General features: G+C 50.1%; 1 protein-coding gene and 1 long non-coding RNA gene across 3 annotated transcripts in view; both read left to right on the forward strand.

Moving 5' to 3' along the window:
* Positions 1 to 2,513: 2,513 nt before the first annotated feature.
* Positions 2,514 to 4,811, forward strand: LOC120498431. The gene is made up of 3 exons (XR_005626679.1): positions 2,514 to 2,615; positions 3,887 to 3,970; positions 4,505 to 4,811. It is a non-coding gene; the product is annotated as an uncharacterized LOC120498431 (long non-coding RNA).
* A 2,307-nt stretch (positions 4,812 to 7,118) lies between these two features.
* SEPTIN8 (septin 8) overlaps positions 7,119 to 17,746 on the forward strand; it is a 38,828-nt gene continuing 28,200 nt past the window's right edge. For both annotated transcript variants that reach the window (XM_039701399.1, XM_039701400.1), the window contains exon 1: positions 7,119 to 7,237. In XM_039701399.1, coding sequence (XP_039557333.1) covers positions 7,208 to 7,237 — 30 coding nt within the window. In that variant the 5' untranslated portion in view covers positions 7,119 to 7,207. The remainder of the gene's footprint in view (positions 7,238 to 17,746) is intronic.

A 17,746-nucleotide genomic window follows, 5' to 3' on the forward strand; every position in this document is an offset into this window, starting at 1 on the left:
AGGTAATGCCTCCAGCCACCTGTTCCACACACACTCTCTTCATGGGCAGCCCATGGAATGTGGTCATGCTCCTTTTCACAGTCTGTCAGTGGGTTTTAGTTACCTAGCACATTAACACATTTTTAGTAACCTAACACATTAATGTGGTTGTGCTCCTTTTCACAATCTCTCAGTGGGTTTTATTAACCTAACGCATTAACCTCCTATATTATTTGTAATAAAGAAGAAAACAATGCTCCTGGCTGATCACCCGTACCAATTCCAGAGCACACACATCCTGTTTGCCAGCCTTTCCCTTCGGCTGTTGATGCCTTTTGGTTGCCCACCATCCAGGATGAGTGCCAAGTTCCAGAGGACCAGCTCCCAATAAACTCCTCTCAGTCTGCTGAGTGCTGGTCACATTGATAGAATTGTGGAGCAGAAATTAAAACCTTTGAATGGATTTTATTAATATAGGTAATAAAATCCTGGAACATTATGTGTGTTATATTCATCAGTCATCCAGAATTTCCAGCTTTAAAAAAGCGTGAGAAGTTTTGCCTCTTTCTGTGTCACCAAAAACCTACAAAGCAAGTATTTCTTGTTGGGCTATTTACAGAATACTGTGGGCTGCTTCGTAGGAGATCTCAAGCCAACTGTCTTGATATTTTTCATTTATTGGCTGAGACAAAAACAATATACAGAAGCCCATGATTACATTAATTTACTACTACTTTTTTTAAACACAAATATTGCAGTTTGTTATTCCTGCATCATAGGCTCTAGAGAGCTGGCCTCTATTTATAACCATGTGACTGATGACAGTTAGTTACCTTTCCTGTGAAGAAATCTCCCAAAACCAAATTATTATTATTATTACAGTGAGGTAAACTGCATAGTGAACCTGGGAGCTTTTCCCACCCCCTCAGAGGAGGAAGGTGAAGGTTTTATGACTGCAATTATCCACACCACACAAAACCAGGAAATAAAGTGGGAGATCAGGCACAGTATCTAGCCAAAGCAAAGTAGTTTCTGCTACCCAAAACTGAAGGAAATGGTGCTCTAGGTCTCACTCTTTCCCACATGATATTCTCAGAACCACAGGGAAAATGAGATGCCAGGCTGGAAGCAAAAGAGGAAGAAAAGGGAATGTGAAGGATAGTCCCGGACAGACAGGATGCTGCTGCTTTGTAGAAAGGCAAAGCTTAGCTGCTAATGACTACAGATGGGACTTCTACCTCAAGGAAAACTTATTTTCCTCCAAAATTAAATCAGGGTTCCCAGAATAAATAGGATGACAAAGCCCATGATTTCCTACTTTTCTTGTTAATATATTCATGTGAAACAAAGACGGCACATTGCGAGGAAAAATAGATCTTTCTTTGTTCCATGGAAAAATGCAGTAATCTTCCACAGATAAACAATTGAGCAAAAGTCTGTGAAGGGGGGGATGGAAGGGGGGGGGAAGGGGAGTGGAGATTATTTACAGATAAAAGGCATTTTCTCATAAACGAGAAGGATTCAGCTCTAGCTCAAGGACCTCAGTAACCAGTTCAGAAGATGTTTCTTCACAGCAGCCATTCAAACACAGTTTTCTCAGAGTCTGTATTTATTAAATACTGCTTGTTCACACAGATGAGGCAAGGATTCATCCCAAGCATCCTCTGGTTTTCAGATGATGCCTGTGAACTTGATGGGATTTCAGCAGGGTAATGCAAACTTGGTGTGAGGTTCAGTGTGGTAAAAGAATCACCAACTCATAGAATGATTTGGGTTGGAAGGAACCTTAAGGCTCCCAGCCTCCCTCCCATGGGCAGGGACACCTTCTGCTATCCCAGGTTGTTCCAAAGCCCATCCAGCCTGGTCTTGAATACTTCCAGGGATGGGGCAGCCACAGCTGCTCTGGGCACCCTGTGCCAGGGCCTCCCCACCCTCACAGGAAGGAGTTTTCTTCTAAAACTAATCTAAATCTACCCTCTGCTGCACTTCAGCATTAGGTGGCAGGGAAATTTGGGGTCTCTTTCTGCACAGAAATGAACCTACAGCTCCTATTGACTTCCAGCTTAGAAAGATAGAACTTCTGTGGAAACGCCTTATAAGCTTCATATATTGTCAGTATAACCAATGAAAGTTTAATAAAGTGCTTGGTGGTGTTGATGCTAAAAGAGTAGCTACAAACCATTTGATTTCTAGTAATCCCCAGGACACATAGTGGAAAATGTACAGTTATCCAAAAGCTGTTTTGTCTGGCCTGTGTTGAAAACCCTGAAGGAGATCTGTTTATCTGCACCACCTGGATTTAAAAATCAAGGATTTTATTTAGCCCTGAAAAGTTGGAGCCATGCTCAAAAGGCCTTGGTTGTGTTTCTGCAGGTGGGATGATCTCTTGCTCTCTGTGCCTGCCTACGAAGCCAAAGGGGCTGTGTGACAGCATTTATTTCTCTCCACTTTCATTGCCCACCCCTGTGCTCACAATGTGAGGACGTAAAGCACCTCCTGCTGATCTCCCCAGCCATCAGAACTGTGCTGCTGCAATGCCCCCACCCGTGCAGAGAGGGGCATTTCCCCTGCTGTCCCCAGGACAGAGATTCCAGGAACATTTGTGCCTCTCCAGTCCTTTGTGCTCTCTGGCCCAGGTAAAAAAACCTGTAAAAAACCCGCAGCTCGCCTTAAATTCACTGTGGTTTTAGCAGGTACAAATATTCCATGAAATTTAAAGTCCTCGCAGGAGCATCCAGCACTATAATATAAATTTAATTACGGAGCTATTAGGAATAATTTGCATAACAATTAGCAATTAAAGGAGCCACCAAATCCAAGTCACTTCTCTTGAAGCAGTTTTTGTGCAACTGAACCTTTTGAAAACAGCAGGGTTTCTATTGATTCGGCATTAGAAACTGTGCTTTTTGAAATAACAAGGTGATTAAATGTAGCTGTGAGGTTTTATACAGTGCTCTGCCTTCACAGAGATCTGCCCCACGCTGGTGGCAGCAGGACAAAGGGACACAGGACTCCAGCTCCAGGAGGTCTGAGCAGCACAGCTCAGAGCCAGGAGGCAGCAGTGTGGCTCTTCATCTGCTGCAAGGTCTCACAGTTTCCTTTGTGCTGTGAATATTTCTGTGACCTGCAGCTCACAGAAACCAGCACCTGTTTGGGAATGAAAGGAACAGAAGGAAGTGTCTTTACAAACAAACTGGTTCATAAGCCAGATACAGAGAGGTGAAAGAAGCAATGGGAGAACCATAAATTCCATAGGAATTCCACTAATTGACACAGACTGTTACTCACTTGAGATTGTGCTAAATCTCTGGATTTGGAGAAAAAGAATGGAGACACGAGGAAAAACGGGGGTATACGTTAGGAGGGGTTATCAGGTAGTTTGAGAAGTCTGTACCTCTCAAGTACCTCTGCCAACAGGGAAAGAGAGAGGGAAATGTGGCCAGGAAATAGGGACAAAAAGGAGGCTGTGTCCTCTAAAACTTTTGAGAGACCCCAGTGGAAATTCCCCATGGTCTCTCCCTCTTTTTGAATTAAGTTACAGGACTCCTCTGTCTCCTTTTTGGACATAAACTTCTGGTGTCTGTAGATTAATTCTGCTGAGAGGAGTCAGCTTTTGTGAGCCTTGCCTTGTTACATTGTGCACTTTATTGTAACAGAATAGAGTTCTTACTGAATCAAAGTCAATTGCTTCTGCAAAAGTACCTGGCATTACAGCATTCAGGCTTGTTAAGCCAGATTTTTACGTTGTTTTAAATAAGGACTCACAAAGCTGATTGTGAATAAAAAATCCAAACAAAAACTTTCCAGTATTTATGTGTTTATTTTTGCTTGTTTGTGATATATGAAAGCAGCCTGGAAAGTTAACTGTGCTTCTGTATTAACTGTTTGACTTGCATCTGTGCCCCAGAAATACCAGGTTTTAGCTTCCACATTTTTGCTGAGGGAGCCAGGGAGAACTGGAGAACCTTTGGGAGTCAGCCAAAGAAACAAGGTGATAAAATGAATGTCTGGTCTGCAGGAACATTTCGCTCACAAGGGGTAAATGAGTAAAAGGTTCAGCAAGCTTCTAACACTGCTGGGGCTTGGCTTCAGGTGCCAGGGACATGCAGGACAGATTTGCTGTCCCTGGCAGCATTAAGAGCTGTGGCTGTGACAGCAAAAAGGTTGGGGGTGGTTTTGGTAATTTTTGGTGAACATAAATTAACAGATGGTGTTCAGCACTGACCTGCACTGTTCATGTCAGAGAAGTACATTTTTAAAAACCTGTCTTTATCCATAACTAAGATATGGATTAGCAGAATTAATTTGGTTGTAGGCAGTCTGCTCAGGAAGGAGAAAAAAAGCTCCTTTGACCTGCACTAGAACTATCATATTTCAAAAAGCAAATCATACACCACCTCAGAAAATGTCTTGAAATTGCTTAAAGGGAGAACACAATCTTCTTCCTAACCTCTGATGGCTCTAACCCTTGCCCTCCCTCTTCAATTACCTACATCTAAGTTTATATCCTGAATTATTTCTCCAGCATAAGCACAGTGCCCTTCTGGAACAAACTGTGTTTCCCAGAACTCCTGCAGGACTGTGCAAGTGGAACACAAGGAAGCCTGGGAAGAATCAAAGACAAGGAGATGTAAAATACAGACACCTGCTGTAACACAGTGACTCAGTGGCTGCCCTGGGTGGTGTGGGCACCGAGGGAGAAGCAGCCCTGAGGATGGGCTTTGAGCAGCTCAGCTGAGCAGATGCTGCTTGAGAGCAAAGGAGAGAGGGCTCTGTGAGTCCCCAAAGCTGCTGGGGGATTCCTACAGGGCCCTCAAAACCTGCGCAGTAACTGCTCCACTTTTGTGCACACACTGCTTTTCTTTGACTCCTGTGTGTAGTGGTGAGAGGGACCAATCTGATTTTCCCGTATGCCTCAGCCTGTGTTCTGCTCTTGTAGGGGCTGTAGATGCTCTGCTCTCACAGGGACTGTAGATGCTCTGCTCCCACAGGGGCTGTAGATGTTCTGCTCCCACAGGGGCTGGAGATGCTCTGCTCTCACAGGGGCTGTAGATGCTCTGCTCTCACAGGGACTGTAGATGCTCTGCTCCCACAGGGGCTGTAGATGTTCTGCTCCCACAGGGGCTGGAGATGCTCTGCTCTCACAGGGGCTGTAGATGCTCTGCTCTCACAGGGACTGTAGATGCTCTGCTCCCACAGGGGCTGTAGATGTTCTGCTCCCACAGGGGCTGGAGATGCTCTGCTCTCACAGGGGCTGTAGATGCTCTGCTCCCACAGGGGCTGTAGATGTTCTGCTCCCACAGGGGCTGGAGATGCTCTGCTCTCACAGGGGCTGTAGATGCTCTGCTCTCACAGGGGCTGTAGCTGTGCTGCTCTCACAGGGGCTGTAGCTGTGCTGGCAGTCCTGTCCCCCGCAGTTTCTCCTGGGTCAGGCCAGGGAAAGCCTCCAGGCCCGGACTGTCAGTGAGCCCTCACCTGCCCGGAGGCCGCGAAGAACGCAGGGGAAATCAAGCTGCGTGAGGAACCTTAGCCCATCAAAGCAGCTCACTGCGACACAGAGGAGCCATCTGTGCTTTGGGTTTCTTGGAGGAATCAGGGGCTCGATCGGAGCGTCATCTTGGCCCTTCTCCCCCATCCCGCCTTTTCTCCCCTGTGCTCCTGCTTCCCTGCCCGCACCTGCTCTGCCCTCCACCGTGTCCGCGAACCATCTCAGCACCGGGATGACCTCGTGCTCTGCTGCCTCCCGACCGTGCCGGGCACAGCCGCCTCACCGTGCCGGGCACAGCCGCCCCATGGTGCTGCCCGGGCACAGCCATCCCACCGTGCTGGGCACATCAGCCTCACCGTGCTGGGCACAGCCACCCCACGGTGCCTCCCGGGCACAGCCGCATCCTGCGCCCATCCCGCCGCAGCCCCGTGCGCAGCCCAGCCCGCGGGGCGCTGGCCGTGCCCGCCGCTGTTTGCTGCGCTGCCCAGAGCCCCGCCGCAGCCCCAGCCCGCAGTGACCGGCCTGCCGCAGCCCTGCCCTGCCCCGGGAGCCGGCAGCTGCTCCGGGAGCGTGCCCGTGGCCTCGGCAGCCTTTTTCCCTGCCGATGTTAGGGGCACGCAGCCTGCAGCTGCTCGGGAGCCACGCACACACACCGCGGCTCGCAGCCCGCACCTTCCACCTGCTGAGCTGAGGCTGACATATGACAGGGTTCTTGTGGTAACGCTGTCCCTGCCTTCTCTTTCCTTCTCCTCTCTTTTCCCCTCTCTGCTCCTTTTCCTATCCCCCTTTAGTAAAAACACCTTTTTTATCAATAAACCTGTCTCAGATATAATATTGCTGGGTTTGCACTTTATTTTTGTCCGAGAAATCCATCAAAAGGATCCTCCCCGAGTCCCCCTTTTATAGTGGAGCGGGACAAGTGGTAGGAGGAATTAATTTCTTGGGGGGTTCAAAATGATCCTCGTGAGTCACTTCATCACGAAGAGTGTTGCACGGAGAAGTATTTGGTCTCTTTGACCAAACTCAGCTCTCCAAATCTGAAGAATGGATTGCTCCAAGAGAGAGGGCGAGGACATGGCAGGGACAGAGTGGAAAGCCTGAGACGAAGCCAGGGCAACAGAGAGATGAGCGGTGCAGGTCCGGTCTAGTGCCCCAGCAGCGCCGGGAGCACACATGGCTCTGGTGAGCTGTTCCTGGGAAGCTGCACTGCAGCAGAGGGCACCAGAAAGCAACAGAACCGCTCTGTGCTAGCCGCCAGTGAAATACCAGTGTCTGCGTTACCGAGACTGGCGGTGCCCTTGGCTCTGTGCCTTAGGTGGGAACGACGGAGAAAGGCTCCACAGCCCTCTGTTGCATACCTTAAATTAGGATAAACGCGGGCAGCGTTAATGGCCGTGCGCTGTGTCCCGGCTCTGTGGCTGCCGCGTTACAGACACCTGGCACAGGGCTGCCCCGGGAATGCCATGTCCTGGCTCCGTGTGACCCCGGAGATGAGGCTCCCTCCCGCAGCCACGCTGCCCCTTCCCCTGCCAGGCCGCCCGTGCCATGTGCTCGCCCCAGACCGGCCCCCGGCCCCCGGCAGGGCCCGCGGCAGCCCGGGCGCTGCTCCCCGGCTCCCCCGGGCGGAGCGCGGCGGGCCCGCCCNGCGGAGGAGCTCCGGGAAGGGGCCATATTGGATCCATTCAGCCGCAGCCACTCGCGGCGGGCAGCGGCGGCAGCCGGAGCCGCGCCAGCCCGGCCATGGCCGCCACCGACCTGGAGCGCTTCTCGGTGAGCACCGCCCGCTCTGCCCCGCAGGCTCGGGGATCCTGTGCCGCTCGGCTGCGGGGAAGCGGGCGGTGGGTCCGGGGGATGCGCAGCCCGGCGGCGCGGGGGGCGCCGGGGAGGGAGCGGGGCGATGCCGGTGCCGGTGCCCGCGGCGAATGCGGGGAAAGTCCTTGCGGGAAGGTCCTGCCCGCGCCGTGGGCAGGGAACGGCGCGTGGAGGGTTCCGGGGCCTCGCAGCCGGCTCTGGTGCTGGCAGCGGCGCGTTCGGGATGCTCCCGAGGGGTACCGGACCTGCAGGCACGCATCAGCCCCGGAGAGGCGGCAGGAAACGGGGTCAGACCTTGCCCAGGAGCAGCTGTTTACACAGCGCTGGTAGCCAAACACTCCGCAGGAGGAACTTAGCGGTGTGTGTGTAACGCAGGCAGGGGCACGCTGGTTTAAACACGGGCAAAGCAAACCCTTGAGGCTGGCTGCTCTCTGAGCCAGCGTGTGAGGAATGCTGTACGGCAAACATGGAGCGTGACCCGCGCTGCCGCCTCTCTGCAGCTCACATGTTGTATAACTGCTATCGGAAGTCAATCTGGCTAAAATCTGTCGGCCCAAAACTATTCTTTGTCTACAGCTTGAATTTTTTGTTGTTATTGGAAGGGCTGTTCTCGTTAAGTAGCGTGGTGTTGTGTCTTGCACTCTCTCACAGCTAAAAACATTTTTACCGCATTAAATAGCATAGCTCTCCAAAGTCGGAATAGTCTGGTGTGATGTTACTGAATAAATGGGAACAGCAGTGGTGGCTGTCTGAATTATAGTCATGCCCTTTGAGCACAAACAAGTCCCTGCTACTGTTTTCTCTGTAAGCTCCTTTTTGCCAAGGATCTCAAACCCTGCTTCATTTCTTTGAATCCTGCCCAAAAGTTTCCAGCCCAGGAATTACTTTTCAAGACTGTAACTTACTTAAAACCTGCATGAAGGAAAATTGAACTGAGGCTCTTATTTAAAAAAGCTAATGTTTCTAGGCTCTGGGAGGAGTAGATTAAGGTAATGACAGTGACAGAGAATGAAAACACCCAAGACTCTCTCGCTGCAATTTGTTACGCATTTGTATCATATAAAAATACTTTTAATGTTAATTTGGTGTGCCTGCTGTTGCCTGTGCAGGTTTTCATAGGTATTACAGGAATCTAAAATATTGTCTATTTCTGGAGAAAAACAAATTATTTTGCTTTTTTTTGTGTGTACTTACATCAATGTTCTGTTACTTTGATTTAAAAAAAAAAAAGAAAGGGGGAAAAAAGTCCTCCTGGAGGTATTTGGCTGTCATTTGGGCACCAGAGGGGAATGGCTGGGCTCCAGCATGGTTTGAGTGCCCAACTCCATTAGGGAGAAACCTGCTTGCTTTGTGCAGTGAGCAGGGATGGGTTTATAGGGATTTTGGGGGTGGGAGAGCACCCTCTCATTTCCATTTGATGTGGGGCAGACATCTGTCCAGCTGCTGTTTCCTTTACCCTTAGCTTGCATCTCAGCTGTTGTTCCTCCAGCATCATGGAAACCTCATGATTCGGGTGTTCTGAGTTGTTCCTTCTGCAGGGCTTACAGGTTTCTTGTTGCCATTTTATGTTACCATACCTCAGCTTCCCGAGCATGAAGTCCATGTGGGAGTAGCTTGTCACTGCCAAGCAAAGGTGATTATACATTCTCTTATTTTTACCAGCTGTTTGTATTTGCAGAAGGAAGTAATGCTGAACAAGCCTCTGAAGTGGGGTTTTGATACACAATGGGTCATGATTGGTGAGGTTATTTATAGGTGTCCAGCTGACACTGATATCCTGGAATGTAGTGACCCTTAGGTTTGGATAACGTGTTTTGAAAATTCCCCAGATGCACGTTTCCCTTGTACAGTCCTCCTGAACGCCTCTGTCTCCAGCACAGTAAAGTTCCCTTCAAGTGCTGCTGTTGGAAATGACCAACAAAAACAAATTAAAGGAAGCTTGCCCATGGAAAGCTGCCTCTGAGGCAGCAGGATCACACCAGTGGTGCTCAACACCACCTTTGTTTTTGTGGCTGTAGTGTTGTGAGAGGATTTGCTTCAACCCCTGGAGACTTCTCTGAGTTTTCTGCTCATCTGCTCTGCTAGCCACAGCTGTGTTCAGGGCAGAAGTGATGCTGCAGGCATCACTTCTGGAGCTGCTCACCGCCAGGGTGGAAGTAGCCACAGCTGTGTTCAGGGCTTGGGCTGCAGGCATCACTTCTGGAGCTGCTCACCGCCAGGGTGGAAGGAGAACTGATAAAGTTTGGTTCATTTATGAAATGCTTTTATTTTGTCATTAAAGCTCACAGCTTCTCCGTCGCCTGGGCTGGAGTTAGCACACGTGGGGACAGTACTGGGGCAGACATAGCAGTATTAGCTGGGATGTTGGGACGTTGAGTGGGAAACAGCCCAAATACCACATGCAAGTGGCAGCCAGAAGGTGCTTGAAATGCAGAAGCTCTGAAGGAGCTTGGAAAAGCTGGAAAGAGAAAAAGTGACAGAGAAGTGACTGGAGATGCATAGGAGAATAAACGGGATGAGATGTGAGACTGAGACTGTAAGACTTCTGCTTTCCCAAATCTGTTGCTTTCTCTCTTTTTGAATAAAATGCATTGAGCTCACGAAAGTGTTAACTGCCTGCACGAACCCAAGCCTGCCATGTTGGTGCAAAGGCAGTGGGCTCCAAGCTGAGCAGTTCTGTGGGAAGCAGCACGTGCCCTCAGTCTCAGGGCTGGGCTCAGATAAGAGTTCAATGTGAAAACTTTGGCTGATTGCTGTGTGTGGACACCATGACTGCCTGCATGGACAGGGGTGTGTGACCATTGATGCCCAGGGCAGAGAGCACTGGACACATGACATGTACCTGGCAGTGTGTGAGCTGTGGCTGTCCATATGCAATCCTGAGACTTCCCTTCATGTCAGTGATTGACAGCTAGGCTGGTACTGGCAGCTTTATGATAAATTAATGTCCCCTAGAAGATCTTGGAGAGAAAACACCACTTCATACAGAGGAAGGCTGAAGAGCAATTTCTTTGCTGGAAGTAGATGATGGGATTTGCTTTGTCTCGGAGAGTTGCTGAGCTTGGGGAGGATCTGGCAAGTTTGTCAGCTGTGTGTGAGCTCTACCTGTTTACACACCACTGCCTTCTTGTCACCTGCTCCCAGCTCTGTGGGAGGAGAGGAACCTTTGGATGGTGCCTGTTCCTGCCACAACTGCCATTTGTGATAAACTTTGTGTGTTGCTGCTGCCTTCTGCAAGCTCAGGTTCACTTAATGATGGCACAGCCCAAACCCACTCTTCTATGTATGGGGCCAGTGTGATGCCTTAGTCTGTGAAAGATGGGCTTGGGGAGTGAGCTGAGAACAGCTCTGTGTTTCATGACTAGAAGTCTTATCACTGCAGGTCCTAAGCACAGGCTTACATTTCATTCTAAATAAACTCTCAAGGAAAACCTTTCCATGGCTCAATTCCAGTGGAAAACGGGGTTGATTTGAATTCAGACATTCCCTCTGCTCTCTTTTTCACCCAGGCAGTTGGCAGTGTTTGGAAGTTCCAGTATTAAATCTCTTTGTCTGTTTCTGCTATTCAGTTATTTTACCTTTTGCCTGGATAAACTCAAGTGGTCCCCCATGCAGCGTGGAGCACAAGTGACAGATTTTTCTCCAAGCTGGTAGCAGGCACCAGAAAGCCAACCCAGCAGGAGCAGCCCTTTTCCTCCCTATATTGGCCAGCTCTTCTGCCTGTAGTGTATACTTTTTTGGGAGGGAATGATGCAGAAAATGGCCTTCCACTGGAGGGGACAAATTGCTGGTTGCATCTCCAAGCCCGCGATCCCTCCCCTGCTCCCCTGGAATTTCGCCTGTCCTCATGCAGGAAGCCAGCTCTGACTGCCCCAACCACAGAATCAATTAACCCAACCACAGCCCATGGCAGTTTAACACTTATTTCCAATGTATGCACTGGCTACAAATGTTGCCCAGAATAAGACGGTTTTTGGTTTTTTTCTCTTCCCCGCTGCGGTGCTGTCGCTGCTGGTGAATCCGGAGTGTCTCTTCCTCCCGCAGCAGAGATGCAACATGTTGTTGTGCGTGGGAGCTCCCGAGCTCTCCAAGCACCCAGAACTGCAGTGAGTGCTCAGGCAGTGGGCGGAAGGACGTGAGCTGGCGGAGGCTGAGGCCGTGTGTGCCCTCAGCATCGGCAAAACAACCCGGAGCCTGAAGAATAACTCCCTTTCAGGAGGCCGGCACGGTGTCAGGGCTTGTCGTCTGTGCTGTGGTGGCAGCTGTCAGCCAGTCCCCAGCGCTGCTGGAAGGCCAGAAGCTCCCTAAATATTATCTTCTGTGGCAGAGCACCAGGGCTGTGCCCAGCTGCGGGGAGAGGCACAGCCGTGTCTCTGAGTGCCCGCTGTGCCCAGTGCTGTCGTCTCAAGGCACCACTGTGCCCAGCACAGGGCTGTTTGTCTGGCTGCAGCAGCGACTCACGCTCATCTCCTTTCCTTCCACGCTCCTTTGGCTCGGAGCTTGGGAGGGGGAGAAACTGGCACGATGCTGGATTGGCTTCTCCCGGGTTGTGCAATGAAGAGGAGGAATTTGGGAGGTGATGGGACTGAGGGAGACGTGCAGGGCGTGGGCAGGCTGCACGCTTCACCCCACCTGTGTAGGGTAAGGGCATGTTTCTGGGATTAGTTTTGATTATTCAGAATGTTTTGAACACACTTCAGGCTGTGGATGGGAGAGGCTGCCCTGTTTGTTTCAGATGCACTGTTTGTGCAGCCTTTGGAAGTAGCATTGTCCTGTCCCATACTTGTTTTGTTGAAGTGGGCCTTGTGTTTGTGCAGAATCTGCTTGTTTGCCTTCTTCCCCACATCTGCATAGCTGCAGTGAGCTCTGGGTTTATACCTGAAGCTTTGCATTTGTATTCACGTATCATAAAAGTGTCAGACAGCTAAGAGAGCCCACCTCTTCTCCCAGAGCAGTCCAAGTGAGGAGAAAAATCCTGAAAGTGCTCTTTGTCCTCAGTCCCAGCCACGTGCTTTCCTTCCAGAGCTCTTCTCTGGCATAAGCAGCCATGCTCATCCAGTTTGTGACATTGGGATGCAGAAGGTAAACCCAGACAGGGAATCAGCATCCTCCCAATGGGGTGATGGGAGACTTTCAGAGAGGAGTGGTGTCAGCGAGAACCGCAGGATTCTTGGACACAGCCCTAATCGCCGCTCTCGGCTTGTGGCTGACCAGGTCAGGGCTGTGAAGGCACCACTTTTAGATGTTCAGATTCCTTTGTGAAACCAGAAAGTGTCTGTCTCCCACACGCATGAAATTCCAGGGATGTCAGACAGCTCGAGCAGGGCTCCCATCAGCGCCCTGTCTCGGCTCCTGCCCTCTCTGGCTGCACCGCCTCAAACCAGACTGTCACAGGGAGCTGTGGAGCCAGGCAGCCTGGCCTGGGTTTCCATCCAGGGGCTGGGGTTCTCCATCCTCATCCCCATTGCAGGAGGTGCTGTGATGAGTGTGCATTTGGTGTGCAAACAAACGTGGGGAATGCCTCGAGTCCCCCGCGTGAGCTGGCTGTGGGTGTAACAGAGGCAGGGCTCAGCCCTCAGCTGCTGCTCTGCTGGGTGCATGTCTGCCTGCACAGGGCTGTACAGGCATGCCTTCAGCTCTGGCTGCTGTGCAGCATGCTCCCAGAGCTTGTGGTGGTGCTGGGAAATGGAACCTTCCCGTGTCTGCCAGGAGCTCCCTGCAGTGCTCAGCTGCTGGGAGAGGAGACCATCCCCTGTGCTGCAGTGTGTGCACTCCCGGGGTGCCCAGGGGCAGGAGGGCATGGCCAGGTCTCTGCTCCAGACCCTGCTTACAGCAGCCTTCCCTCCTGAGCCACACTGATCCTGGCTTTCAGCTCTGCCACAGGAAAATGCTGCTTGGGGAAGGTGGCAGCTGGCCTCCCAGCCATGTTCCCCTTCCCTTTTTCTGCAGCAAAGGTGCTTCCAGCTCGTATTCCTAAATATAGATTTATTCTGTATTTTCATACAGAACAAATAGTCCTTTCAGCTTATCTTTTTGCTGTGAGTATTTTTCAAATAGAGGTTTTCTTTTCCTTTTTCTGTTGCCTTGATTCTTCAGATTAAAGGCATTCTGTGCTAATACTTGGAGGCTTTCTGGAGGCATGTGTTAATAGGATATATAGCAGTCTGCTTATTAGTATGATGACTGGTGTAGCCCTCAGAGGAGCTGAGTTGCTATGGTATATTGTGGGATATTCTCTTTCTGATGTCCTCCAGGCATTATTACAAGAAGATGTGGTCAGTGGCTGGAAGATCTGTTGGTGGAGAAGCTGTGGGATGGTTGCATAAGGCAAACTGGGAAAAAACATAGAGTGGTGACCAAAAGCTTTTGGGTTCCCATTATATCTCTGTTCCCTTCTCTAAAAATATACTGGATAATAGTATTTATTGTAATTGGGCAATAAATTCTGGACATGTATGTGGGAATTAGCCATGTTTATTTTAAGTGGTAACTAAAGCAAATAAGCTTGGTGACTGCTATCCAGCATGGCTTGTTTGGAGTGATGGGGATCCAGATCCTTTTTCCCTTCTTCCACACTTCTTTTAAACTGCTCCAAACCTTTTTCATTTCTGTCCTTAAGGGTAGGCACCCCGTTTATCTCCTGGCTTTGTCCCACAGCCACTTGTGTTTGCCAAGTGTCTCCTCTTCCTGATGGAAGGATGCTGGGAATCCAGAGAGATTGCTCAGCTTAGAGCAGCTGAGCAAACTGGGAATGCATCGCTGCCTCGGGTGAACCTGGGGAAAGTCTGTGCTAGATAAGATGCTAAGATTAGGCTCTTGACAGGGTTAATTGGGAAGTCCATTAACTGAAAAGCCTCAGCAGCTTCTGAATAAATAATTTTAAAAAGAAACTGACTAGGGTACTGTTTGGTGGCATTGTTTGTATTTCAGGATCTTTTTTTTTCAGTCTGTTTAAAAAGTTTTGTTTGTGTTTTGGACTTTGCTTGGTTTTGAATAGTTTATGGGGGATGGAATTCTCAGGCTGCCGAGAAGCTGAACTTTCTCATCCTTTAAGGTCATTTTGGAGGAAATGTCTTTCATTTTTGGTTCCATAGCTTTCTTTATTTTTAACCAACTTTCCTTATTCTCAAAGGCAGCCTTCATGTTTGCAAAAACTATGTACATAATGCCTGGTAAATCCTGCTTTCCTCCGTTGTAAACTCTCGTCCAGGACTTGTGATAGAGGCAAAATGCCCATTTAATCCTCTCCTGGTAAAGAAAAACCTCACAATTAATTAATTAGGCTTTATAAATGGTATAGGGAAATCACTAAATAACAGCTTAAGAAAAGAAGCATGTGGGAATTTTGCCTGTGGTGAAAAAAAGAGAGGAATTTAAGCCAGAAACAGTCAGTTTGTTTGCAGAAAATTAAAACTGATATTGCATTCACAGGTTGTGAATGGATCAACTTGGATGTGTGTGGTATAAGAAGATGAGGAGCTTTACTCTCCCTTGAGACTTGGCTTTGAGCATCAGCAAAAACTGTTGCTTTAAGCCTGTGCCATTTGATTCTGCAGATGCGTGTAGGATTTTTATTTTGTGTTCTGTGGCTTGTGGTGTTTTTTCTGAAGGAGGAGAGGCTGCTGGGGCTGAAGTGGCGCTGAAGGCAGTGCCCTGAGCTGGGCTGTGTGCTCCCGAGTGCTGAGGAGCAGGCTGGTGCAGAGGATGCAGTCCCTGCTCCGGGCTGGCTGCTGGGAGTGCTGGCATCCGCCCGGTTGCTGGGATACAGCACAAGGTGTGCCCAGGAATCCACAGTTTGGCACCAGCGCCTTGGATACAGGAAAGCAATTAAGGAGTTTGCCTAAGGAGTTCCTCCCTTCAGAGGAGCTTGGCTTTCTCACTGAAACCCCTGTCCACCTAGTTAGGGAGAGGCTGCAGTGTGTGCTCAGCGCTGGGCTTGGCCCTGTGCAGCAGAGCCTTTGCTTCCCGAGACTGCCCTGGGGCACGTGGGACATTGTGAAACCTTGGCACTGGCCCAGGAGTGTTTTGAAATATTTGTTTTCCATAGGTGCTGAGCATTGCACTTCGAAGTGCACTCGCTGGTCACTCGCTGGTTTGTGAATTGCTCTTAAAAATGGGACCAAAAGATAAAGGCAGGAGCCTCAGCGCCTGACCCTTCTTGCTTCTGTAATATAAGTGGCTCTGATTTGTACTTGGCATGTCTTGGTGGTGACTCCATATGCGGTTTCTTCAGTGATGTTTTTGCCTGCCTGCAGTGCAGCTGGGAGCCAGGAGGGATATGAATAAAGGCTCGAGTGTCTGGGAAAATTCTTGGCATTCTTAGAAGAGCGGTTTAACGGGCTAGGGGGGCTGGGAATTGTGTTGGTTTAGTGTGAGGTTTTTTGGGGGGACTCCAGTGTAGGCTGGAAGCTGATTGTGAGCATGCAGCAACTGGAGAAGGCTGGCTGGCACAGCATCCCACGCACGCAGAGCTGGCTTGGATGTGGCTGTGCTGCTGTGTGCTGCCTGTTGGAAAACAAGGAAGGGAAGGCACTTGGGGCTCTGCCCTGCCATTGCTGGAGGGAAGAGCAGTGCTAGGCATCACCATGTTACCTTTTACAGCTCCTTAGGGTTGCTGCAGCAGAGGAAAACAATAGTTGCCCTCCCTGCACAGGCGTGGAAGGCTCATGGTCTCAGGTGCATCCTGGTTGAGTGACCATGTACCACCACCAGAGCTGGCAGGAGGCAGCAGAGAAGATGAATTTCTTCATCTTCTGTTGTTGGTATTGTAAGATAAGTGGTAAATCAGCAGAAACCCCACATCTGTGGGCTTGGTTTTTCTTCCTTTCTTCTTTCCCTGGCCTGTTATTAAGTGCTACATGATGAGGATCTGAATTTTAAGCCCATGTTTAAGATTAATTGAAAACCTTCAGACCTGGCTGTGTGCTTGCACTTCACAAATCTCCTTGAGATTAGGTGCCATTTAGATGTGACCATCCACTGGCCAGCCCCCTGAATGTGCTTCATCTTGTCTCCAGTGCCAAAGGCACCCACAAGGTCACGCCTACACCACCTCTGCTGAGCCCTCTGCTAAGACTGACTCTGCTCAGAATCCTCTCACTGTCAGATCTGGTCTCATTACCTCTCTTGGACCATCTCCTTCTGCTTAATAGGCTGCAAAGTGCAATCTCATTCACTGGTGCTGTTATACATCCAATAGTTATTAGCCTGTGAGTACAAGGTAATGTTTTCATGTGTGTTAGTGAGCGTTTTGAATGTTGCTCACACCACAGAGGTGTTTTTCTTATATGGGGTGTGGTGTTGCTGTTAAGTGCCCCTCAGCTCTGAGCTAGGCAAAAGAGGTATTTTCTTCACGGAAACATGAGTCCACGCTCACTGCTGTTGCTTTGTGGATGTCAAGTGGCATTTATTGAGCCAGCATTCAGAGATGGAGAGATTCTCCAGAGAGGTAATTTGTCAAATTTTCCTGCATTGATCCAGAAGCTGGGCCAAGCCCCAGGGAGTGCCTGCTTGGACAAAGAAGCTGAATTTGGCTTCTGACACTGTTTGCCCAAAGGTCTCTAGGCAAGTACTCAACTGCTCCATGACTCAGTGTACTTGTGAAATGATGATAACTACAAGGCCCTTGTAAGGAATCTTGCAGGGGTGGGCATTTGGGGGAGGTTGTGGAGCTGGGCTGGGGTCCTGCATGTGCTGGACCCTGAGGTGCCCCTCTCTGTTTGGTGGTTTGTGGAGCTGCTGCCCAGCCTGAGAGGGGGCCAGGCAGTGCCTGTGGCTGCCCCTGCAGCTGCTGCCGTGCCAGCACACAGGAGCCTGTACCTGGGACCAGCTTGCCCTGCTTGGGCTGGGTAAACAGCCCAATGTCACTCAGTCCTTTCTCTGCTCAGCTGCAGAACCACACTCCCTGCACCAGGATGGAATGATTCCTGGTTCCGTGTCTTTCCATGCTGGAGACAAGGGAATAGCATCCTACAAACGCCACTGGGGCATGTATTAATCTTTGTGTTGCACACACTGTTGTGGATTGTGGCTGGGGCACCGAGGGTGAAGTCATTGTTTTGTGCCCACAGCAGTGCCCAGCTGTGCCGGGTGCCAGAGCTCTGCAGTGGCGCCGTGGCCGTGCAGGGTTTGGGGAGCCCCCCCTGCTCTTCCTCCTGCTGCTCTGAGTCACTCTGCTCAGGAACCTGCAATCTGCTAGCTCTGCTTTTTCCTTCTGCTTTGACTCGGCTGTGAATCGGAGGGGAGAGGATCTGTGTGTGCCTGGCTCTCCACAGCCACGTGTTCCCTGCAGGGCAAAGCAGTGCTCCCCTGGGAATAGCCAGTGCCACGGACCTGCTGCAGGGCATCGTGTGACACAGATGATGCCTGGACCCAGGCTGCAAAGCACTGGAGGATTTGTCAAGGTGTCATCCAGGATTGAGGAATTTGGAAACAAAAGTCTGCCTCAGTAGTGGGAATGGAAGTGCT

Source organism: Passer montanus, unplaced genomic scaffold (genome assembly GCF_014805655.1).
Source record: "Passer montanus isolate IOZ18808 unplaced genomic scaffold, ASM1480565v1 scaffold15, whole genome shotgun sequence".
In the NCBI taxonomy this organism is placed as follows: Eukaryota; Metazoa; Chordata; class Aves; order Passeriformes; family Passeridae; genus Passer; species Passer montanus.